General features: G+C 52.9%; 2 protein-coding genes across 2 annotated transcripts in view; both read left to right on the forward strand.

The window, feature by feature from the left end:
- The window catches only part of LOC142000013 (uncharacterized), a 23,494-nt gene extending 8,771 nt beyond the window's left edge, over nt 1–14,723 (forward strand). Inside the window, exon 2 of the mRNA XM_074973991.1 lies at nt 14,053–14,723. Within this exon, the coding sequence (XP_074830092.1) occupies nt 14,053–14,723 (671 nt within the window). The remainder of the gene's footprint in view (nt 1–14,052) is intronic.
- A 2,207-nt stretch (nt 14,724–16,930) lies between these two features.
- Nucleotides 16,931–24,315, forward strand: part of LOC141999935 (SH2 domain-containing protein 3C-like) — a 46,170-nt gene continuing 38,785 nt past the window's right edge. Inside the window, exon 1 of the mRNA XM_074973834.1 lies at nt 16,931–17,047. Coding sequence (XP_074829935.1) covers nt 17,004–17,047 — 44 coding nt within the window. The 5' untranslated portion in view covers nt 16,931–17,003. The remainder of the gene's footprint in view (nt 17,048–24,315) is intronic.

Raw genomic sequence — 24,315 nt, forward strand, 5'->3', positions numbered from 1 at the left:
GCCTCCAGGAGTTATTCCAGAGTGCTCCATTTTGACCGCTCTGGACAGCACTCTCAACTCAGATGCACTGGCCAGGTAGACAGGAAAAGAACCGCGAACTTTTGAATCTCATTTCCTGTTTGGCCAGCATGGCAAGCTGCAGGTGACCATGCAGAGCTCATCAGCAGAGGTGACCATGATGGAGTCCCAGAATCGCAAAAGAGCTCCAGCATGGACCGAACGGGAGGTACGGGATCTGATCGCTGTATGGGGAGAGGAATCCGTGCTATCAGAACTCCGTTCCAGTTTTCGAAATGCCAAAACCTTTGTCAAAATCTCCCAGGGCATGAAGGACAGAGGCCATAACAGGGACCCGAAGCAGTGCCGCGTGAAACTTAAGGAGCTGAGGCAAGCCTACCAGAAAACCAGAGAGGCGAACGGCCGCTCCGGGTCAGAGCCCCAAACATGCCGCTTCTATGATGAGCTGCATGCCATTTTTGGGGGTTCAGCCACCACTACCCCAGCCACGTTGTTTGACTCCTTCAATGGAGATGGAGGCAATACGGAAGCAGGTTTTGGGGACGAAGAAGATGATGATGATGATGAGGTTGTAGATAGCTCACAGCAAGCAAGTGGAGAAACCGGTTTTCCCGACAGTCAGGAACTGTTTCTCACCCTGGACCTGGAGCCAGTACCCCCCGAACCCACCCAAGGCTGCCTCCTGGACCCAGAAGGCGGAGAAGGGACCTCCGGTGAGTGTACCTTTTAAAATACTATACATGGTTTAAAAGCAAGCATGTGAAAGGATTACTTTGCCCTGGCATTCGCGGCTCTCCTGGATATACTCCCAAAGCCTTTGCAAAAGGTTTCTGGGGAGGGCAGACTTATTGCGTCCTTCATGGTAGGACACTTTACCACTCCAGGCCAGTAACACGTACTTGGGAATCATTGTACAACAAAGCATTGCAGTGTATGTTTGCTGGCGTTCAAACAACATCTGTTTTTTATCTCTCTGTGTTATCCTCAGGAGAGTGAGATATAATCCATGGTCACCTAGTTGAAATAGGGTGCTTTTCTTCAGGGGACACTCAGAGGAGCCCATTCCTGCTGGGCTGTTTGCCTGCGGCTGAACAGAAATGTTCCCCGCTGTTAGCCACAGGGAGGGGGGAGGGTTGAGGGGGTAGCCACGTGGTGGGGGGAGGCAAAATGCGACCTTGTAACAAAAGCACATGTGCTATGTATGTAATGTTAACAGCAAGGTTTACCCTGAAAGAGTGTAGCCAGTGTTTTATAAAATGTGTCTTTTTAAATACCGCTGTCCCTTTTTTTTTCTCCACCAGCTGCATGTGTTTCAATGATCACAGGATCTTCTCCTTCCCAGAGGCTAGTGAAGATTAGAAAGAAAAAAAAACGCACTCGAGACGAAATGTTCTCCGAGCTCATGCTGTCCTCCCACACTGACAGAGCACAGACGAATGCGTGGAGGCAAATAATGTCAGAGTGCAGGAAAGCACAAAATGACCGGGAGGAGAGGTGGCGGGCTGAAGAGAGTAAGTGGTGGGCTGAAGAGAGTAAGTGGCGGGCTGAAGAGAGGGCTGAAGCTGAAAGGTGGCAGCAGCGTGATGAGAGGAGTCAGGATTCAATGCTGAGGCTGCTGGAGGATCAAACCAGTATGCTCCAGTGTATGGTTGAGCTGCAGCAAAGGCAGCTGGAGCACAGACTGCCACTACAGCCCCTGTGTAACCAGCCGCCCTCCTCCCCAAGTTCCATAGCCTCCACACACAGAAGCCCAAGAACGCGGTGGGGGGGCCACCGGCCAACCAGCCACTCCGCCACAGAGGATTGCCCCAAAAAAAGAAGGCTGTCATTCAATAAATTTTAAAGTTGTAAACTTTTAAAGTGCTGTGTGGCATTTTCCTTCCCTCCTCCACCACCCCTCCTGGGCTACCTTGGTAGTCGTCCCCCTATTTGTGTGATGAATGAATAAAGAATGCATGAATGTGAAGCAACAATGACTTTATTGCCTCTGCAAGCGGTGATCGAAGGGAGGAGGAGAGGGTGGTTAGCTTACAGGGAAGTAGAGTGAACCAAGGGGCGGGGGGTTTCATCAAGGAGAAACAAACAGAACTTTCACACCGTAGCCTGGCCAGTCATTAAACTGGTTTTCAAAGCTTCTCTGATGCGTACCGCGCCTCCTGTGCTCTTCTAACCACCCTGGTGTCTGGCTGCGCGTAACCAGCAGCCAGGCGATTTGCCTCAACCTCCCACCCCGCCATAAACGTCTCCCCCTTACTCTCACAGATATTGTGGAGCACACAGCAAGCAGTAATAACAGTGGGAATATTGGTTTCGCTGAGGTCTAAGCGAGTCAGTAAACTGCGCCAGCGCACCTTTAAACGTCCAAATGCACATTCTACCACCATTCTGCACTTGCTCAGCCTGTAGTTGAACAGCTCCTGACTACTGTCCAGGCTGCCTGTGTACGGCTTCATGAGCCATGGCATTAAGGGGTAGGCTGGGTCCCCAAGGATACATATAGGCATTTCAACATCCCCAACAGTTATTTTCTGGTCTGGGAATAAAGTCCCTTCTTGCAGCTTTTGAAACAGACCAGAGTTCCTGAAGATGCGAGCATCATGTACCTTTCCCGGCCATCCCACGTTGATGTTGGTGAAACGTCCCTTGTGATCCACCAGAGCTTGCAGCACTATTGAAAAGTACCCCTTGTGGTTTATGTACTCGGCGGCTTGGTGCTCCGGTGCCAAGATAGGGATATACGTTCCGTCTATGGCCCCACCACAGTTAGGGAATCCCATTGCAGCAAAGCCATCCACTATGACCTGCACATTTCCCAGGGTCACTATCCTTGATATCAGCAGATCTTTGATTGCGTGGGCTACTTGCATCACAGCAGCCCCAACAGTAGATTTGCCCACTCCAAATTGATTCCCAATTGACCGGTAGCTGTCTGGCATTGCAAGCTTCCACAGGGCTATTGCCACTCGCTTCTCAACTGTGAGGGCTGCTCTCATCTTGGTATTCCTGCGCTTCAGGGCAGGGGAAAGCAAGTCACAAAGTTCCATGAAAGTGCCCTTACACATGCGAAAGTTTCGCAGCCACTGGGAATCGTCCCAGACCTGCAACACTATGCGGTCCCACCAGTCTGTGCTTGTTTCTCGAGCCCAGAATCGGCGTTCCACAGCATGAACCTGCCCCATTAGCACCATGATGCATGCATTGGCAGGGCCCATGCTTTCAGAGAAATCTGTGTCCATGTCCTGATCACTCATGTGACCGCGCTGACGTCGCCTCCTCGCCCGGTATCGCTTTGCCAGGTTCTGGTGCTGCATATACTGCTGGATAATGCGTGTGGTGTTTAATGTGTTCCTAATTGCCAAAGTGAGCTGAGCGGCCTCCATGCTTGCCTTGGTATGGTGTCCGCACAGAAAAAAGGCGCGGAATGATTGTCTGCCGTTGCTCTGACGGAGGGAGGGGTGACTGACGACATGGCTTACAGGGTTGGCTTCAGGGAGCTAAAATCAACAAAGGGGGTGGCTTTACATCAAGGAGTATTTCAGGCAGGACTTCACGGAGGGTTCCAATAAGAAATGGTGCACCTAAGTTATTGTTCTTATTGGAACAAGGAGGTTAGCCTGGCCTCTGATTGATACATGGCTAGATTTACCTCGCTGCACCTTCTCTGTGAGTGACTGCAGTGTGACCTAGAGAAATGAGTCCCCTACATGGGGGAGGAGGCAAATGAGTACAAAACAAATCTGGTCTATTTCTTGTTTTGATCCACTCCATCTATCTTTTACATCTTTGGCTGGCAGCAGACGGTGCAGAAGGACTGCAAGCCATCCACATCTCTTGGCTGCTCGGCAGAAGACGGTGCAGTAGGACTGCTAGCAATCCGTATCACCTGCCCGCTCACCATAAGACAGTTCAATAGGACTGACTGCAGGACTAAAGAGAATGACCTGGTCAAGTCACTCCAAATTTAGTCCCTGCGCCCATGTCTGCCCAGGCGCTCCCAGCCGACGTGGCCAGGAGCACCTCGGACATGACGAGGACGGCTACCAGTCGTATTGTACCGTCTGCTGCCAGAAGGCAATGGGTTGCTGCTACTGTGTAGCAATGCCGTACCGCATCTGCCAGCACCCAGGAGACATACGGTGACGGTTACCTGAGCGGGCTCCATGCTTGCGGTGGTATGGCATCTGCACAGGTAACTCAGGAAAAAAGGCGCGAAACGATTGTCTGCCCTTGCTTTCACGGAGGGAGGGAGGGAAGGGGGGCCTGATGATATGTACCCAGAACCACCCGCGACAATGTTTTAGCTCCATCAGGCATTGGGATCTCAACCCAGAATTCCAATGGGCAGCGGAGACTGCGGGAACTGTGGGATAGCTACCCACAGTGCAACGCTCTGGAAGTCGACGCTAGCCTCGGTACTGTGGAAGCACTCCGCCGAGTTAATGCACTTAATGCACTTAGAGCATTTTCTGTGGGGACACACACACTCGAATATATAAAACCGATTTCTAAAAAACCGACTTCTATAAATTCGACCTTATTCCGTAGTGTAGACATACCCATAGTGACATAGGATCGGCTTTATCCCTTCAGACCTTTGATCCATCCGGCCCAGTTTCCTGCCTCTAACAATGGCCAATGTCTAATGCTTCAGAAGATGCAACTAAAAAATACCATTCAGCATCTATGTTTAGACTGTCCATTTGATGTAGTTGTTGCTGATTAACCGATTGCCCCTTTTGTGGGTATCTCACACACGACACCTGTCCCAAGGGTAAAAAGAGGGTAAAATCCCAATTTGCACAGCACAGGAAATGTGTCAGTGGGCTGCACTGGAGATGAATCTCCTTCCTTAGAAGTTTTTAAGGTCAGGATTGACAAAGCCCTGGCTGGGATGATTTAATTGGGGATCGGTCCTGCTTTGAGCAGAGGGTTGGACTAGATGTCCTCCTGAGATCCCTTCCAACCCTGATATTCTATGATTCTATGATTCTATGATGAGTTCTGTAAACCTCGTTTTAGCAAAAGAAAGGCATTGTTGTCTAGTGGTTAGAGCAGAGGAGTCCGGTCGAGACCCAGGTGCTGTTCCCAACCCTGACACTGAATCTCTGTGTGCCCTTCAGCACGCCATGGACTCTCCGTGCATGTAAAACAGAGATAATGCTACTCACCCACCTCAGTAAAGCGCTTCGAGATCTTGGATGAAAGGTGGTATATAAGTACAATGTATTTATTATTCAATAATAAGAATTGATTTATTTATTATTATTCATTATGATTCCTACTACTATTATTATTCCTTCCACCCTCCAGGATTTTTCTTCACTTCTTTTCAAAAATCATTGTGTAGAATTAAACAGCCGTCACATTTCATCCCAGTGGTGGCTGCGTTTCAGGTTGGGCAGATTGATTCCTGTACATAGGCCTAAACTCCAATCTCACGAACACTGATCAACATCCATGGCAGTCAGAGGAGCCATAAGAAAATAAGAATGGCCCTACTGGGTCAGACCAAGGGTTCATCTAGCCCAGTATCCTGTCTTCTGACAGAGGCCAGTGCCAGGTGCCCCAGGGGGAATGAACAGAACAGGGAATCATCAAGTGATCCTTCCCCTGTCGCTCATTCCCAGCTTCTGGCAAAGAGAGGCTAGGAACACCATTCCTGCCCATCCTGGCTAATAGCCATTGAGAGACCGATCCTCCATGAATTTATCTAGTTCTCTTTTGAACCCTGTTATGGTCTTGGCCTTCACCACATCCTCTGGCAAGGAATTCCACAGGTTGACTGTGCATTGTGGGAAGAAATACTTCCTTTTATTTGTTTTAAACCTGCTGCCTATTAATTTCATTTGGTGACCCCCTAGGCCTTGTGTTTTGAGAAGTAGTAAACAACACTTTGTTATCTACTTTCTCTACACCAGTCATGATTTTATAGACTTCTATCATATCTCCCCTTAGCTGTCTCTTTTCCAAGCTGAAAAGTCCCAGTCTTATTAATCTCTCCTCACACAGAAGCCATTCCATACCCCTAATAATTTTTGTTGCCCTTTTCTGAACCTTTTCCAGTTCTAATATATCTTTTTTGAGATGGGGTGACCACAGCTGCACATAGTATTCAAGATGTAGGTGAACCATGGATTTATATAGAGGCAACATGATATTTTCTGTCCTATTATCTATCCCTTTCTTAATTATTCTCAGCATTCTGTTCACTTTTTTGACTGCCGCTGCACATTGAGTAGATGTTTTCAGAGAACTATCCACAATGACTCCAAGATCTCCTTCTTGAGTGGTAACAGCTAATTTAGACCCTATCATTTTATATGTATAGTTGGGATTATACTTTCCAATGTGCATTATTTTGCATTTATCAACATAAAATTTCATCTGCCATTTTGTTGCCCAGTCGCCCAGTTTTGAGAGATCCTTTTGTAGCTCTTCGCAGTCTGCCTGGGTCTTAACTATCTTTAGTAATTTTGTATCATCTTCAAATTTTGCCACATCACTGTTTATCTCTTTTTCCAGATCATTTATGAATATGTTGAACAGGACTGGTCCCAGTACAGACCCCTGAGGGACACCACTATTTACCTCTCTCCATTCTGAAAACTGACCATTTATACCTATCCTTTGTTTCCTATCTTTTAACCCATTACCAATCCATGAGAGCACCTTCCCTCTTATCCTGTGGCAGCTTACTTTGCATAAGAGCCTTTGGTGAGGGACCTTGACAAAGGCTTTCTGAAAATCTAAATATACTATATCCACTGGATCCCCTTCATCCACATGCTTGTTGACCCTCTCAAAGAATTCTAGTAGATTGGTGAGGCATGATTTCCCTTTACTAAAACCATGTTGACTCTTCCTCAACAAATTATGTTCATCTATATGGCTGACAATATTGTGCTTTATTATAGTTTCAACCTGTTTGCCTGGTACCGAAGTCAGGCTTATAGTCCTGTAATTGCCGGGATCATCTCTGAAGCCCTTTTTAAAAATTGGCGTCACATTAGCTATCCTCCAGTCATCTGGTACAGAAGCTGATTTAAATGCTAGGTTACAGACTACAGTTAGTAGTTCTGCAATTTCACATTTGAGTTCCTTCAGAACTCTTGGGTGAATACCATCTGGTCCTGGTGACTTATCACTGTTTAATTTATCAATTTGTTCCAAAACCTCCTCTAATGATACCTCAATCTGGAACAGTTCCTCAGATCTGTCACCTAAAAAGAATGGCTCAGGTTTGGGAATCTCCCTCACATCCTCAGCTGTAAAGACCGATGCAAAGAATTCATTTAGTTTCTCTGCAATGGCCTTTTCGTCCTTGGATGCTCCTTTAGCACCTCGATCGTCCAGTGGCCCCACTGGTTGTTTAGCAGGCTTCCTGCGTCTGTTGTTCTTACAGAAAATTTTGCTTTTACTTTTTGAGTCTTTGGCTTACTGTTCGTTCCTCAGATTCTTTTTGGCCTTCCTAATTGTATTTCTACACTTCATTTGCCAATGTTTATGCTCCTTTGTATTTTCCTCACTATGATTTAACTTCCACTTTTTGCCTCTCACTGCTTCTTTTACTTTGTTGTTTAGCCATGGTGGCTCTTTTTGGGTTCTCTTACTATGTTTTTTACTTTGGGGTATACATTTAAGTTGAGTCTCTATTACAGTATCTTTAAAAAGTTTCCATGCAGTTTACAGAGATTTCAATTTTGGCGCTGTACCTTTTAATTTCTGTTTCACTAACCTCCTCATTTTTGTATCGTTCCCCTTTCTGAAATTAAATGCGACAGTGTTGGGCTGCTGTGGTGTTTTTCCTGCCACAGGGATATTAAATTTAATTATATTATGGTCACTATTACCAAGCGGTCCAGGTATATTCACCTCTTGGACCAGATCCTGTGCTCCACTTAGGACTAAATCAAGAATTGCCTCTCCTCTGGTGGGTTCCAGGACCAGCTGCTCCAAGAAGCAGTCATTTAAGGTGTCAAGAAACTTTATCTCTGCCTCCCGTCCTGAGGTGACATGTACCCAGTCAATATGGGTACCCAGTCACTCCAGATGTACTCCAGTGTAAAGGAGCAGGGAGCTGGTCCCATTGTTTGCAAGGTGCAATCAGTAAGTAAAGCTGTAAAAGCATTTAGGGACCCACTGAGAATGTGCGTTTTTATTACACTGGCATTACCAGCATTGTCACCCCGTCTTGTTTCGCAACTCAGACCACAATGACGGGGCCAGATGGCTTAATCCCTGGACTCAGAAGGGTCACATCAACCTGACAAATGTCAACACGAGCTGAGAACCACCTCCTCTGCCCAGCCAACCGCAATCTCCTCCCAAGCAGCAACCCTCCACTGTGCAGGGCCAAGCACAGTGGGAATGGGATCGGGCCCTAAAAGGAGCTGTCAGGATTGCCCATTGTCCAGTGTCACTAGCCAGACAACACATTCTCTCCACAGAAACCCCTCTTGTGCCCTGGTGGACAGAGCAATCGAGGGTAGGGAGGATTTAGGCGGGAGGGATAGTTCAGTGGTTTGAGCATTAGCCTGCTAAACCCAGGGCTGTGAGTTCAATCCTTGAGGGGGCCATTTAGGGATCTGGGGCAAAAATTGGGGATTGGTCCTGCTTTGAGCAGGGGGGTTGGACTAGATGAGCTCCTGAGGTCCCTTCCAACCCTGAGATTCTACGATCTCACTACCTGCACAGCAGCCTGCAATCCAGCTAGCTGGATCCTCCAGGGCAGGGGATCTCACTTTGCAGCATAGCCTAGGGTTGGGCCTAAAAAGCCCAGGTGGGGGAGGGGGAGAAGGTTATCCTGGAACCACCTAAGCCTGGAAGACCCTGCTTTGATTCCTGGCCAATGCAAGAGCAGATATTACCATTAGATTGTGGGCCCTGGACCCTGTCTTCCTACGTGTTTATATGGGGCCCTAGTCCTGATCAGGTCCCAGCAAAATACAGATCGTTCGAATCCAGCCATGGAAGGCAGGGCAGCTGGTGACAACAGGGGGCATTATCCCCCTGTGGTGACAGCAGCGGGAGGGGGTAGGGGCTGTGAAGTAGGTGATGGTATTTTTTAAAGATAGAGGAAATGCTGAGTGAAAGAGAAAGAGGGGGCGGGGGAAGAGGAAGGGAGGGGAGGGCTTAGGGAAAGTTATAAACTTAGACCTGGTTCATTTCGGTGGCTCCATCAGAAGCTGAAAATGGCAGAGAGCCCGAAGAGAGGGGCCTTCAAAAAATTCAGTAAGTTGCTCCGGGGAATGCGTCGCCAGTCTCTTGTGCATGCGTCTGTCTGAGCCTGGCAGCCAGAGCTTTAAAGCAGGGTGAGGCGGAACGGAGGGGCTGTGGGGGGAGAGCGCTGCATGTGGTGAGCCCGTGTGTGTGTGTGTGTGTGTCTCAGCACCTGCCGTGGGGCTGTGCATTGGTCCTGCGGGAGCTGGCCCAGGGGCTGCTCATGACAGTAGCAGAAGCAAACTGCCCATGTAGTCAGTGGGTTTGTGGCTGCCAGGTTCCCGCTGGCCTTTCAGACCACGAGCCAATTTTGTTTCGTTCTCGGTTGGGCTGATCGGGACGAGGCTGGATTTGCTTTGATGGGGCCGAGCGGGTGTCTCGTCCTACCTCTCGCAGATTGAGGTATACAAAATAATCCAGTTGATCAGCTCCTAGCTGAACTGAACTGAACTGAACTGGTGAGCTGGGACCAGTTTAGTTTAATCCAGTGAGAAATTGGGTGTGGAGAAAAGTGCAGGACAGGTGTCTCTCCTCCCCCCCCCCCGCCCGCCGCCCTGAGCACCATGGGGCTCCTGAACCACCCTTAATCCTGCACCTGGACGGAGCACATCGAACACAGGGGGCAGCATGTGGGACTGTGTGGAACAAGGGAGCGAACCCAGACTGACTCCAGTGTGACGAGGCTATGGCTGAAATCCTGGCCCCATTACAATGGGAGTTTTCCCACCGACTTCACTGAGGCCAGGATCTCACCCTATGTGTGCACAGCGCTAATAAGCTCTTTGGAACTGGTCTCAGAGGAAACTAATCAGCAGCAGCTGTGGGTTGAATTCTCTTCTTTCCCAAAGACCTGGGGTTTTCCCCAAAGCCCTGAAAGGTAGCTAGCCCGGCATAATTTCATTTGCTGCCCCCTCACACACTTCCTTCCCGGCAAGCCTCCCTCACATGTAAGTTGGCCTGAGATGATGATGCTAGCATTTAAATTTGCATTTTCCCCATTTCCGAACGCTTGGTGCCCACTCTGAGGCTTTGCATAGAATCGTCCTTCCCCCACAGGATCACTCAGTGCTTTGCAAACATGTACTAATCCAGCTTCACAGCACCCTCGTCAAGTCAGGATTATCCCTGATTTAGAGACGAGGGAAACTGAGGCACAGTGGCATGACGTGATGTCTGTGGCAGAGCTGCATTTACCACTCGACCATCCTGGGGCACAGCGGTTTTTGGATGGCCCCTGTCAACAAATCCATCGATTCCCCATCAATAGGGCCCCCACCCCAGCCGACAGAGGAGAAGGATGGTCTGGAGGTTCAGGTATTGCACTGGGACTCAGGAGATCTAGGTTCCATTCTCAGCTCTGCTACAGGCTTCCTGCATGACCCTTGGCAAGTCACTTAGGGGGAGATTCCAAAGGCAAAAATGACAGTTAGCTGCCCTTCTCCCTTTGACTTGCAGCCTTCCCCTTTCTCTCTGTGCTTCAGTGTCCCAATCTTTGTCTGTTCAGATTGGACGGTGTCAGGGCAGGGACCATCCCACTAAGTGTTTGTCCAGCCCCAGCAGAATTTCAGTGGGGGCCTCTAACTGCTACCATAATGCAAATAAACCAGAAAAGTGAGTTAAATCCCTTCTCCTCATATGCTAGCCCATTCTCTGAAATGGACTAAGAGATTGTAGGTGGCTTGATCTAGGAGTGAAATTCAAGCCTGGGAGTCAGGACAACTGGTGTCACTCGCGGTTGTGCCACTAATTTACTGCCTGACCTTGGGCACATCACTTCCTCTCTTCGTACCTGAGTTTTCCTGCCAGGTTTTTGCAAGTCTTGTTTGCCAAATGCTCTGAGATCCTGTAGAGAAGGACAAAGCTTTGCATTAATAATGCTACAGCCAGGGCTCCATAGACTCTGAGGCCAGAAAGAACCATCAGGACTAGTCTGATTTCCTGCTAAACCGGGCCAGAGACTTTCACCCAGTGATTCCTGCCTTGTGTCCTGGCCCCAAACCCTGTAACAGCACTACACGAAGCTATGCTGCACTGGGACAGCGCTGCAGCCTCCTAGAAGGGAAACAGCAATCCCAGCGGGCTGCCCAGTTACCTGCTCCCTGAACCATGCGTGTGGCATGCAGAGACAGTAATGCCACAGAAAGAGCACAACCCTGGCACTGGGGGTACATGGGTGAGATTGTGTTCCGCCCTCATTTGTGGGATGCACAAGGAGAAAGGGCGGGGGGGTGATTGTCTGACCCTGGGGTGCACTACAGTACAGAGCAGAGCTGGGGGGAAAGGCCTGGGGTGTGAAACGCAAACCCATCCTGTGAGGGTTATAAATATGACTTCGGTTAACGCTCTGCACTCAGCAGTAGCAGGTGGCAGCTGGGAGATGAAAACAGTGATCTAGAGCGTCTAATTGGCTTGCTCGCTTAGTTTAGGAAGTGGGTAGATGATATCCTTCCCGCAGTACACGCTTCTCGCTGAACGCAGGCTGATCTGCTAGCTCTGGAGTGCAAAGGGGCCCTGAACTAGTTCGGAGGAAAACTCTCATAGACATGGGCACCCACACAGCAACCCGGCCCCACATGTATCAGCATTCACACGCATGGCCACATGGTCCCATCCACACAGGAACCCAGCCCCACACGTAACCACATACACACTCATGGTCACAAAGCAACCCGGCCCCACACGTACCGACATACACACTCACAGTCATATGTTCCCACCCACATTAACATACACTCATCGTCATACACACACAGACATACGCACAAGCACAGGGTCTCCCACACACTGACATACGCACATGCTATCACACTAGGGTGACCAGATGTCCCGAGCTTATAGGGACAGTCCCGATTTTTGGGTCTTTTTCTTATATAGGCTCCTATTACCCTGCACCCCCTGTCCCAAATTTTTCACATTTGCTGTCTGGTCACCCTATATCACACGCACACAGCTACACTGTCTCACTCGCGCTGATATACGCAATCATGGTGCACCATGTACCAAAGACAGTCACACATACACTCCCCTCCACCCTTCGGAAATATATACACACTTATGGACTCCTGCTGCCACATACCTACATACCCATGGGTATTATATCATCAGGAGTTACCGGGTATTACAGAGAGCTTTTCAGGTTCTGGCTGGCTGAACGTATAGGCAGCTAGATCTTGGAGAAATGTGGTGCTGTTCTGTTTGGAAGCTGAGCACATCACAAGGCTGAGTCACTCTCCGACTGACAGAGTCTCTTAGCTGCAAGGTGACTGAAATGCAAAATGGGTGTAAAATGCTACCAGATTGGAGCTGTTACATTTGACACCGTGACGGGGGTTGACTCACCACTTGTGCCTCCTCGTGGCCAAGCGTGGTGTAACAGCTCACTCCCTGTCGGGCACCTCCTGCCGACAGTCGCTCCAACACTGTGGTAGTCTCCCTCTTCCTGTGCCTTGGCCCTCTGGCCAGGTCACTTTAAAATCTCTCCCTGTCCAGGGCAGCCAATGAACAGAAACAAGGGAATTACAAATCATTCATCCCATAATTGGGCTAAGGCTCTCGTCCAGCAGAGGGGGCCCATTGGGCTCTGGCCCTAAGCGGGAGTTCACAGGTGGTAGTGGTGGCCACTGTGGGGTTGGTATACCTGATCACAGGCACCTTCTGAGTATGGGCATGCCAATGACACAGGGGACAAGGCAGAGGAGAATCAGGCCCTTAGTAGGGCCCCAATCCCACCCCCAGTTACACAGGTGTTGTGCCACTGATGGGGGAGGGTGCTGCCCCAATGTCAGTGAGGGCAGGATCGGGGCCCTATGGAATTGGGGGGGGGGCGAGTGCCAGCTCTCTGCAATTGACACCCATGATGTCCCTGCTGGAGCTGGTCCAGCCCCTCCCACAGAAGATGCATCCACTCACAGGCTGCGTCCCCCTGCACGGACTCCGGTTTAACTAATGTGCACAGGCTCCGAGCTGAGCAGTTCTGGATTATTACACACTGTGCCGAGCACACGCAAAACCACAATGGTGCAGAGCAGCCCTGGGACCCACAACTGTTCCCACCGGGGTGGGCGGGGGGCAGGCGCAGAAGAAACCTCGCTGAGAAAGGCAACCAGGGGAGGACCAAAAAGAACCGGGTTCTGCCAGCGGGCATGAGAGGCTGTTCTAACCAGGCTAATGGAGATTTCCAAAAGGTGGCTCCTGGGCACTCTATTTATTGATAGCATCTCTCCTGGCTTGTTTCCTGCCTTTTATCTTGGAGCAAAGGGACCAAAGCCTCTGGCACAGAACGGGGATGGGGCCAGGAGGGTGGGGAGGGCATGTCATCAGTTTGCTCAGCAGCCAGACAAATGCAGCCTCTTCCCCTGCAGCTGTCAGTGTTTTGCTGAGGCTGGAAGCAAGAGCAGGGCTGCCAGGTGCCCTGTTCACATTCCTGTGGCTGGTTGGGAATTTCTTTCATTTCACTGATGGAGAAAGGGAGGCACAAGGCGATGACGTGATTAGCCCAAGGCCACTCAGCAAAGAAGTGGCAGGCTCAGAAACTGAGCTGAGTTCTCCTGAGCCCCAGCCCAGTGACCTAGCCATTAGGCCATGCTACCTCATTGACACCCCAAGGTGCAGGCCAGAGGGGTGTCAGGCTGGCTGGGTCTGACTCTTCTCTCTCAGGGTGCAACTCCATTGAGCTACACCCACATCAGAGGGCACAACCCCACTGCAGAGACTGCCATCATCACCATCTCAGCCCCATACCAAGAGCCGGCCCAGACCCTGCCACCCGCCTCCTCCCGGGAGTAACCCCAGCTCATGTTTCCTTTTCTTTTCCAGAGTTCTTTAAGTTCAAAGGCTTCGGGAGCCTGAGCAACATCCCTCGAGCCTTCACCCTCCGGCGAGTGTCCACCTCCTCCAGCCCCACAGAGAGCCTGCGGGCAGGGACCCTGCATGCCAACAGCTTGCTGGAGGACACCCTGGAAAGCACTCAGGATGACTTGAACACCATGCCCAAGAGCCCATCCCCCTACGCCAGGTCCTGCGACATGTACAGCCACATGGGGACGATGCCCAGGACCACCCCCAGAGGGGCGGGGAAACAGACCAAGAGCTCCCAAAGCTCCCATGACAGAGGGACCACAGGTGGCAGAGCCCCTGGCACGTCCCCACCAGCCATCCCAGAGTCAGTGGCTCCTGCTGACCCTGCCCCAGCAGCAGATGCTTCCTCGGGGACTTTGCCATTGACTAACAGCCCCAGCCTGGGTGAGTCAATCACAACAGAGCCCAGGGTGGGATCTGATGCCTCAGGGAACAACCCTCCGCCTGGGCAGGCACCTGGGGGCGTGGGAGAGAGACACACTGCCAGCCCACCGCAGGAGCCTTTCCAAGCTCCTAGCGCTGGTTGTACCAAAGCAGAGCGGTCGCAAGAGCCTGTCCCGTGGGAAGGACAAGAAGCAGCAAAGGAGGAGCTGCCACCTGCCTCCTGGGAGAGCCAGCAAGGGAGGTAAGCCACAGCGTGAGCGTGCTCAGCTACTCCAGTGCCCCCTTGTTCTGCTGCTGAATGAGGGCTCAAGCCTGCAGGGTGCGGACGACTCTGGCCCCAACCCAGCAAAGCATTTAAGCACCTGAATGGTCCTGGACTACGCACATGCTCAAAATTGAGTGCATGGTGAAGTGCTCAGCTGGATCAGGGCCAGAGTGCTCAGCACCTTGCAGGATCGAGCCCCTCCAAGGCATCCCCTCGGGTCAACTCCCTTTGTATTTAGTGATGGATTTTCTCCAGAGGTAATAATGATGCTGTATTCTGCCCACCCCAGCACCTGTCAGCTGGGGCATGCTATTTCCCAACCTCCACCTTTCACACATCCCTGAGGGCAGGGGGGTATTATCTTCATTTTACCAACAAGGGAAACTGAGTCACAAAGAGGCAAAGTGACTTGCCCCAGGTCACGAAGCTAGCCAGAACCCAGGAGGCTGGTCTCCCGGTGCTGGGTACTAGCCTCTAGGCAACAATCCCTTACACAAACACCGGGGAAAGTGTGGCTGCTTATTACAACCTTTCACATCTGCAGCCTGGGGTTGGCGGCTTCATGAGAACAAGCTTCCCGTGGGATTTCTGGTCTTTCCTGCTTCCGGTCGGGACGGAAACGGTTCAGGCAGCCTGGTTTAGTCCGGCCTTCGCATTGCCTTGTTCTCAGTTTAGTTTCAAGTCGTGGCTTTCATCCACTAGAGAAATACACCAGGAGAGGGGGGCGCTGTGTGTGGGAGCAGAGCAGGATTTGGAGAACTTCATTCCTGATCTCTTTCCTTATCCTTCCTTTCTCTCTCCCCCTCCCTCTCCTCCTGGGAGGGAAGTGTCACCAGCTGGGGGGGGACATGAACATGCAGCCGCTGAGGGGTTTCTCAGACTCCAGCTGCCCGTGACTCCCAGAGGACAGCGCTGCCCCTGGGCCTCACCCCAGTGCCTCTCGGCTCCACCGCTGACTCGGAGCCCATGTGGAATCTGTAAAGGAGGGCTCTGCTTGGGAACAGGCTGGGAATGCGGGGAGGGGATGAGCGGGGCCGGGTGGGCGGCTGCTGGGAGTTACAGCTGGCACTGGCTGGCCCCCGCCATGCTTGTGTGAGGACTGCAGGATCTTGTCAGCCTGGGCCCCAAAGGACAGCAACCCCCTGCCCTCCCCGATTTCAGCCCCTGCCTGGGAAGCCTCCCGCACCTTTAACTCAGCCAAAGGAGGTGACCTCATGGGCGCTCCCTATGCCTTGTCTTCTCCACTTCGAGGGCTGGCTGCACTGAGGCCAGCTGATCCCACTACACATGTCTGTGAACACGCATGCACACACGCACACGCTTGTGAACACACACACGCACACGCCCGTGAACACATATGCATGCACCACAGCCTACATGTGTGAGCCAGAACCCTTCTCCCTGGGAACTGGGCTCTCTTGCCTTGCTGGGCTCTGGCTGCTCCCCCGTCCCCCAACTCCCTGCAGCCCAGGCAGGGCACAGCGTGCGGGGGAGAACACCACCCGGCCCAGCGCTGCGCAGGATCCATCGCCTTAGCCAATGCCACCCTCTCAGTGCCGCCGCTCAGCGTTGCCGTGTCTACGGCAGAGCAAGAGGCCACCGGATTCGGGTGCGAGGGAGGCCTGGGTGGGCGTCACACGAGGGGCACTGCCCTTGGTTTAGGGGATTCGGCCCCATTGCGTGTATCTACCTCGGACGCCCTCTCCCTGGCATGGGGTTTGCTTGTTCAGAGGGGTCTGAGCTCCCAAGCTGAGGGGTTTGTAGTGCCGCCCGCCCGCCCCCGCAGTATCTGGAGGCTCCCTGGTGTCAAGTCAGTGGAGAGGCACTAGTTTACACCAGCTCCTTCTCCAGCCCATTGCTTGAGCCAGGCCTGATTCTGTTGTCCCGGTTTTACACCAGCGTGGCACCAGCGGAGTCACTCCTGATTCCCAGGGAGCTTAGCCCAGGCCCCTGCCTGCCCCCCACCGCCGGGGCCGGCCGGTTCCCAGGGCTCTGGGGTTTGTTTGCTCAGGCGGTTTGCGGTAGGGAAGGGGCTGCTGTGCCTGCCAGGAGCCTGGGAACGGAGAGGAATTTCTCCCAGCTGTGGGAGCCGGGCCCCGGCGAGGGGAGGGAGGCAGGGCCAGAGGCAGCTGGGCGGAGGGGCGGGCCTGGCCGGGCTCAGCCCTCCCCAAGTTCAGCGCTCGCAGGGGGCAGCGCTCAAACTTGCTCTCCGGCTGGCCGGGTGCGTGCGGGGGGCTCGGAGCGCAGGCAGCCGGCACCGATGACCGAGGTGGGCAGGAGGCCCCACGGGCTGGGCCACGGCAGGTGAGCGTGTCCCATGGGCAGGGGCGGCGGAGGGGGCTGCAAACCACAGCGCAAAGCTCCCCCGCCGGGGGGATCCGTCCTGAGGGGGCCCCGGTCTGCTGCGGGGGCTCTGCCTGTCCCCACCCCACGGGGCAGGAGGGTCGCTCGTGGGAAGCACAGACACATCGGGGGACAAAGCGCAGGCTGGAGGGCAGCCCCTGGGGGGCCGGGCTGGGGTGAGGTCACCCTGGCACCAACCCCTGCCCGGCTCTCTATGCGCCCGGCCAAGCCCCGTGTGGATCTGAGTGGGGTGGGGGTTGCCCTGCAGAACCCCCCCCACACACACACTTCCTCGGCGGCCAGCCAGAAAGGGGAACTTGAGACCTTTCCGGCTGCAGCCCCCTCCCTTCGCCTGCCGGGGTTTGCTGCGGCCCTGGCCCAGCCCAGCCAAGGAGCCAGGGCGGGGGCTGCACAGCTGGGAGTGGAGCAGGGAAGGGGGCTACTAGCCTGGTGATTTGGGCTAGGAATGGATTAGAGTGGGCGGAAGGGAAAGTTCCCCAGCACTAGTCCCTGACATGGCCAGCCAGGGGCCCAGTCGGTTCCCTGTGACGTTAAAGGCAAAATTCCCTTTAACTTAAACAGGAGCAGGATCATGCCACTAGCCCCCATTGCCAGGGCGGGAGGGGGTGAGCCAGTGTGACAGGAAGAAGGCGCTGGGCTCCCTGGGTTGCTGTCAGCGTGAGGAATACGGGAGAGCAGGATGATGGGCAGGCAGGAGCGTCTCGCTCTCTCCGGAGCTGGGCATGTGCAGGGCTGGTCAGTACCAGTCATGGAAACACTGGACTCGTCCGTGCCTCCCATGAGCGCACAAAGCCCAGTGCTATCCCCAAGGCCACCGGCGCCGCGCTGGAGCTGGGCCCAGGCGGAGGAGGGAGAGGAAGATGTTCTGCAGCCGGAGCTCTCTCCCCATCCTCATAGACCAGCCTGTCGTTCTGGAATGTCTCACTTCCCCATTGAAGGGGAGAGGAGGCCAGGGATACGTGGCTGTGACTGGCTGTCCCTGTCCCGGGCACCTTTCCCCTGCACTGCCTGATGCTAACTAGGAGTTCAGCTGTAAGGTGAACTGTCCAGCTGTAACTCACCCCGTGGTGCCTGAGTATTGCACCATATAGTCCATGATTTAATGCACTGATCTGAGCTCACTGCAGCATCTAAGCTCCAGGATATGAGCAACGGTGGACAGTGCAGGAAGGGACGTACCTGCTACCTACCCACAGCGCTGCCACTAGAGCTTAAAACTGCCCCATCCCTGGTTCATGAAGGTGCGATCACACCTAGCTTTAGCACTGGACTCTAATCTTGACCTACAGCACCTCCTCCTGTTCCACTCTGGGGCCATGCACTGCTCTGCCAGTGCACCGCCATTCTGCCCTGCAGCAGCCCCTGCTGTTCCGATCCTGGTCCCCTCATGAGTGGTGTCAACCTGTGGCATAGTTCTGTGATGTGGACAAATGTTCACCAAGCATTAGGCTGCAACCATCATTCTTGTGTAACCAGTGATCAGATCAGAGGAGAAAGGTTGGTGCTTCAGCAGGTGTGCCAAGTGGAATGAAGTTTCCAGACAGGTCCTCCTGTAGTTCCATAGCTAGGAATAGTGATGCTCTCCTCTAAGCCCATCTGTCCAAAGGTCCTGCTTCCCGAGTGTCACCATGAAGCACCCACGTGATATGGGGCAGCTCCCTATTTTGGATCCATCTCTGCTCCCAATACACTGATTTATGCTGGGTTCCGGAGCTCACCTTGAAGCATTCCCACCGGAGGGAAGCCCAGGAAGGCTGCTGATCAGGAAAATCCTCCATCCTACATAGATCATCTTCACTCTTGCACCAGGGCAAGACGCCATCTGGGGAATAATCCACCTAAAGAAATATAGACCAGCACTCGCTCGCTCACATACACACACCCCCACACACTCTCTCTCTTCCCAGGGACAATCCTCAGGCGCATGTCCTGTAACAGTAGCCACCAGCATCAGTGGATCCTGTCATGGGCTTTTAATCTTTGGAACTCTGACCATTGTCGGGTGAGTGGGGCCAGAAAAGTTCAGCCTCTCACCAGCATGCTTGTGGGCCCTGCTTTAGTACGCTGTGGGAAGCTGAAGCATGCACAATAATGGAGCAAATGCAGCAGCTTCCTGAACTGGGGGAGTGAATCCACCTTCTTCTTGGAGCAAGTGGTGCCGAAAGAGGAATCAGAGGGTGAAATCCTCCGGGCTGCTCCCTGTGGCATTGGAGAGCCACAATCCATTCCTCTGGGAGCACGAAGGGGACTGCAAACTGCTCGGCAAAGCCTTTCAGAAATTTCCGGAAGACTGATCCAGGCATGAATGTGACTGGGGCGAGCATGTTTTCTTTACAAGAAACCAGCTGCCAGGCGAGACTATTGACTGGTGTGTTACAGACACACGTAACACCACCCTGAATGTGAACTGTGACCAGATGAATGAATCCGAGACCGAATTATTCATGGTGTAATTGACAAGCAGCAAAAAAGGAGGTCCCTGGAAGAAATGGACTTGACTGTTCTGAGAACAATGGATATGCACAGGGCTAGTGAAAATTGCTCCCCAGAGGAAAGCGATAGCACACAGTTAGCTAGCCCCCTGCAGAAGCTGTACTGCAATGCAAAATCCCTGGTACAAATACATGGCACTTTTCATCAATGGATCTTAAAGTGCATTATAAAGGAGGCAACGCGCGTTATTCCTATTTTATAGATGGGGAAACTGAGGCACTCAATAGTAAAGTGACTTGGCCAAGGTCACCCAGCCGGCCAGTAGCAGAGAGTCTCCGATGTTCCAGTCCAGTGCCCTGTCCATTGGAGCATGTCGCAGAGCAGAAGAGGAACACACAACATTAAGAATACTCTTTGGCTGTGAAATGCAGGTGAGGCAAGGAGCGGCTTGGAGCTGGAGCACCTGGACGTGGTGAAAAGCCAGGAGCTGCAGCAGGAGCCGTTGGAAGTAAATATGAATCAATTTCAAAACCAACGGCGACATGCTGAGGGGCTGAACCCAACATGCCCCAGCCTTCCACTGGCTGGCATCCCTGCCAGCATTGCCACTGAGCCTGCCCCTCCCCCCGCGAGGCATCTCAGGCCAGTCGGAAGGGGCTCCCGGGCAGCAGGGACTCATTCCAAAGGGAGCGCTGGAATTTCTCCCAGGCGCTGTGACGGGCTTCAAGAATGTTTGAGTCTCATTCCAGAATCCTCTGGCCATTCAGTCGCACAGCTCCCTGCATATTGCGGCCGCTAGCGTCCCTCTGCCTCTCCCAGGGCCAAGGCGCAGGCTCTGCATCTGCTTACAGTTAGGAGAAGGGGTTATTTATAGCCGTTTCGTTCTTCCCCAGCGCCGAGTGGAAGTTGGGGCTCTCTGGCACTGGATGCTGGGATGTGAGTGTTGCAGTTCATTAGCCACAGACCCTGATGGCTTTGCAGAGCGCTGGAGGAGCTTGCAAGACCCTCCTAAATTCCACTTCCCAGCTGCTCTCATGCTCCCAATTTCCTGCCCGGAGTCTCCCTTCCCCCACCCTTTGTTTTTTCTCACAGATTCCCAAACCCCAGCCGGTCTCTCTTTGACCCGGTGCCTCTGGAGGCCAGCTCGCAGCTGGTGTAGGGAGGGGGCAGATTTTTAGGAACCCCACCAGCCTAGGCCCATCTTTGCCCTGACATCCTGTAATCACCTGGAAAATAATCTGGCAGCAAGACGGGAAACATCCTCTCCTGCTTGCAGCTGTCTCTTCTTCCAGGAGCATTATCCATGGCTTGCTCCTGCTCCAGCTTCTGAGAGAAACCAGCCGGTGAACTGAGGCTTGCTCTAGCTCACTGTGGCAAGCTGGGTGGATGGCACTAATCCCCCACAACCTGCTAGGGTGCTGCTGCGGGATCAGTAGGGAAACCCTCGCTCAGTCACAGGCATGGGCTTTGGAACAGGCCTGTCAGGGAGATCCTGTGTCCCAGGGGTCGGTGCAGTATGGGATCCTACTGAGCACCAACTCGTGCTTTGTACAGTCTAGCTTTGTTCCAAGCACCAGGGCTTTCTTCACACCCCTTGGGAGATGGGTCCCCAGTCCAGTAGATCTCCCTGTCAGGAAGGTTTGTTGCTGATATTCAGCCTAATGTTTAACATGAATGAAATTCAGTCTTTGTGGTCATCTAGAGCCAGGAGATAAACATATGGATGAGGTGTAATTAGATTCCATGCCAGGCCCCTTGCAATGGTCCCTGGTACATAAAATAGATGTCATGCCTGGCTCTCACAGGCTGCAGAGATTCCTGGCAGAACATCCATTGTCTCCTAACAGCTGCAGTACAGAATAGCAGGTACCTGGCAGTAAGTATATGCCACAACTGCTGCAAAGCAGCATGGTCTAGTGGAATGAGCACAGGACGGGGAGCCAGGAACTCCAGCAGGCTAATACAGGCTCTGCCCCAGACTCTCTGTGGCTTTGGGCAAGTCATTTCACTTCTAAGACTCATTCCCCCATCTGTAAAAGAGGGTAATAATCCTCATCTACCTCCCATTGGGGTCAGGGGCTCTGATTAGCTTATTAATTAGAGGTAGTAGTGTTGGGGTAGCACATAGGAGACTGGATATTATGTTTCCCACATACAAAGAACAAACCTTTGCTTTTAGCCTGAAGGGATTAGGGAAAATAATACAGGAAAAAACACAAAACTAAAGTCTCCCTGAGAGAGTGCAACATGCGGGTCTTGTCTCTAACAGTCTGTGTCATCTCTGCCTCACAAAATAGCCACTGCAGAGAGGCAGACTCCCTGCAAAATGAAAGGTGCAGCATAGACAACAAAGTCCCAGGAATTCCCTGCTGTCACTCCACACGCCACAAATGCTCCTACGGCATGTGGAAAATGGAACACCCAAGCATTTACACCATTAAAAGTTTATAAAGCAATGTAACATATGGGGCCTGACACCCCACCCCTCCACCATGTGACTCCATTGATTTTAAGGGTTCCCCCTTGGTACGGGTGTGTGTGTGAGAGCTGAATAGCAAAAATCCTGCTCGTTCTCCTCCCACTCTCAGCTCCAGGAGATGGGCAGTTTGTCTGCTATGACAGGCTCCGTTTGCCACTGGCCTGTGAGGATACCGCTCCGGTGACTGGAAAGTGCTTAGGGCTTGCTTGAATTTAAGTTTGTGACTGATTTCACTGGGGTTACTCGCATGCTTAAAGTTAAGCACGTGCTTTGCTGGATCAGGATGGCCCCACTACACATGTGGTTTGTAGTGGTGTAAGAGGAGGAAGCATTTCTCAGCCTGTGGAAAAACAGCCCGGGGGGAGGCGGGGGCAGGGGAAGATAGCTTAAGCGCCCTCTAGATCAGTGATGGGCAAACTACAGTCCAGGGGCCACATCTGGCCCTCCAGACTGGAAGTGAGGTCTGGGGCTTGCCCTGCTCTGGCACTCCAGCCGGGGAGCGGAGTCAAGTTCTTGCCCCACTCCGCCCGGTTCCTGTAAGCAGGGGCATGTCCCCCCTTCCAGCTCCTACACAAAGGGGCAGCCAGGGGGCTCTACACGCTGCCCCTGCCCCAAGTGCTGCCCCCGCAGCTCCCATTGGCCAGGAATCACAGTCAGTGGGAGCTGCAGGGGCAGCACCTGCAGACAGGGCAGTGCACAAAGCTGCCTGGCTGCACCTCCTCATAGAAGCCGGAGGGGGGACATGCTGCCATTTCTGGGAGCTGCTTGAGGTAAGCGTGGCCGGAGCCTGCCCCCCTGAACCTCTCTTCGTGCCCCAGCCATGATCCCCCTCCCACCCTCTGAACCCTTCAGTCCCAGCCCGGCGCACCCTCCTGCACCCCCAACCCCTCATCCCCACCCCCACCCTAGAGCCCACACCCCCAGTTGAAGCCCTCCTGCCCTCCAACCCCCAATTTTGTGAGCATTTGTGGCCCGCCATACAATTCCCATACCCAGATGCGGCCCTCGGGCCAAAAACTTTGCCCACCCCTGCTCTAGATTCTAGGCTGTTGCAGGAGCTAAAATGCCAGGCTCTGGGGCTGCTCTAATTTACGGCAGGCTCCTGCGGGCAGCATCGCAGCCTGGAACCCTGCTACGTTTCATGCCAGGTGCACCCATCTGCTCTGCTGGGCCCTGTGCGGGGAGGCCATGTAGGGCCCTGGGCTGCTCTTTCACCCTTAGAATTCTTCCCAGCCCTTGCAGCTCCTGTACAACCCCTTGTACACCTTCCAAGCAGCACAGAGGGGCAGGGGCTAGAACTGGCCCCTTGCTCTCTGCTTGGAAAGCCAGCTTCTCAGTGGGCACTTCCCAGCCGATTGCAGGGGTGGGTCTCTACGGCACGCATGTCTGGGTTTGCTTTCTGTCCGCACATACATTTCAGGAGCCCGGTGTCCCAGAGGGAGGCTCTGGCACTGTGGATGCCGAATGCAGGACGTCACCCATGATTTTTCCAGGTCGAGTTATTGTTCTGACACTCAGAAGATGCTACTCTTTATAAATTAAACCGCGAGGTTTCAATATGGAATGCCCCGGTGCTTCTCCTGGTTACTGGTCCCGACTCCAGGAAGAGGGGGAGCTGACTTCTCCTGCAGCCGTGGTGCAAAGAGCGTGGCCATTTCTTTTTTAAAGATTAAAATGCCTGCCCACCCCCTCCCCGTGCCCGGCTCAGTGAGGCTGATTGGGATTAAACGCTCTGGCCTTTCAGATCACTCCTTAGTTTGCTGGAGGTGGGAGGGGATCTGGAGCTGCAGTTTACAGACTAACAGCAGTATGGCCCCATGCGTGGTCTTTGCCTGTATGAATCATGTCAAGATGCAAGGGTCATGCATGGACTGTGCCCTTAACTAGTTGTTCTCCTCCCTTAAACCTCCGATAACTGATCCTGCCGTGCCTTGCACCTGCCACTTGGGCGGCTAAAACCAAGTCTGTCTGTTCCCAGAACTTCTAAGCAACGAGGATCATACTCAGAACCACTGACAGTGGTAGAGCAGCAGATCAGTATGCCCTGGGGGCCACATAACCACCTTCCAAGGTAACTCCCAGCCGCACACTTCAGATCCGTCAGGCTGCTGCCCTTGGCCAGCTGGGATTCTTAATAAACGGCTGTTTCCCAATTGATCACTAGTTGGCGCCTGACAGTGATTTGCAGAGGAAAATTAAACTGGAAGCAGCAGGGAGTCCCAGGCTATGGCTGCGCTCCTAGAGATGCAGGAGGAGTTTTTCCTGTGGGTATAGGACCACCACCTCCGCAAACACC

The sequence above is a fragment of the Natator depressus genome, chromosome 16 (genome assembly GCF_965152275.1).
Source record: "Natator depressus isolate rNatDep1 chromosome 16, rNatDep2.hap1, whole genome shotgun sequence".
NCBI lineage: Eukaryota > Metazoa > Chordata > Testudines > Cheloniidae > Natator > Natator depressus.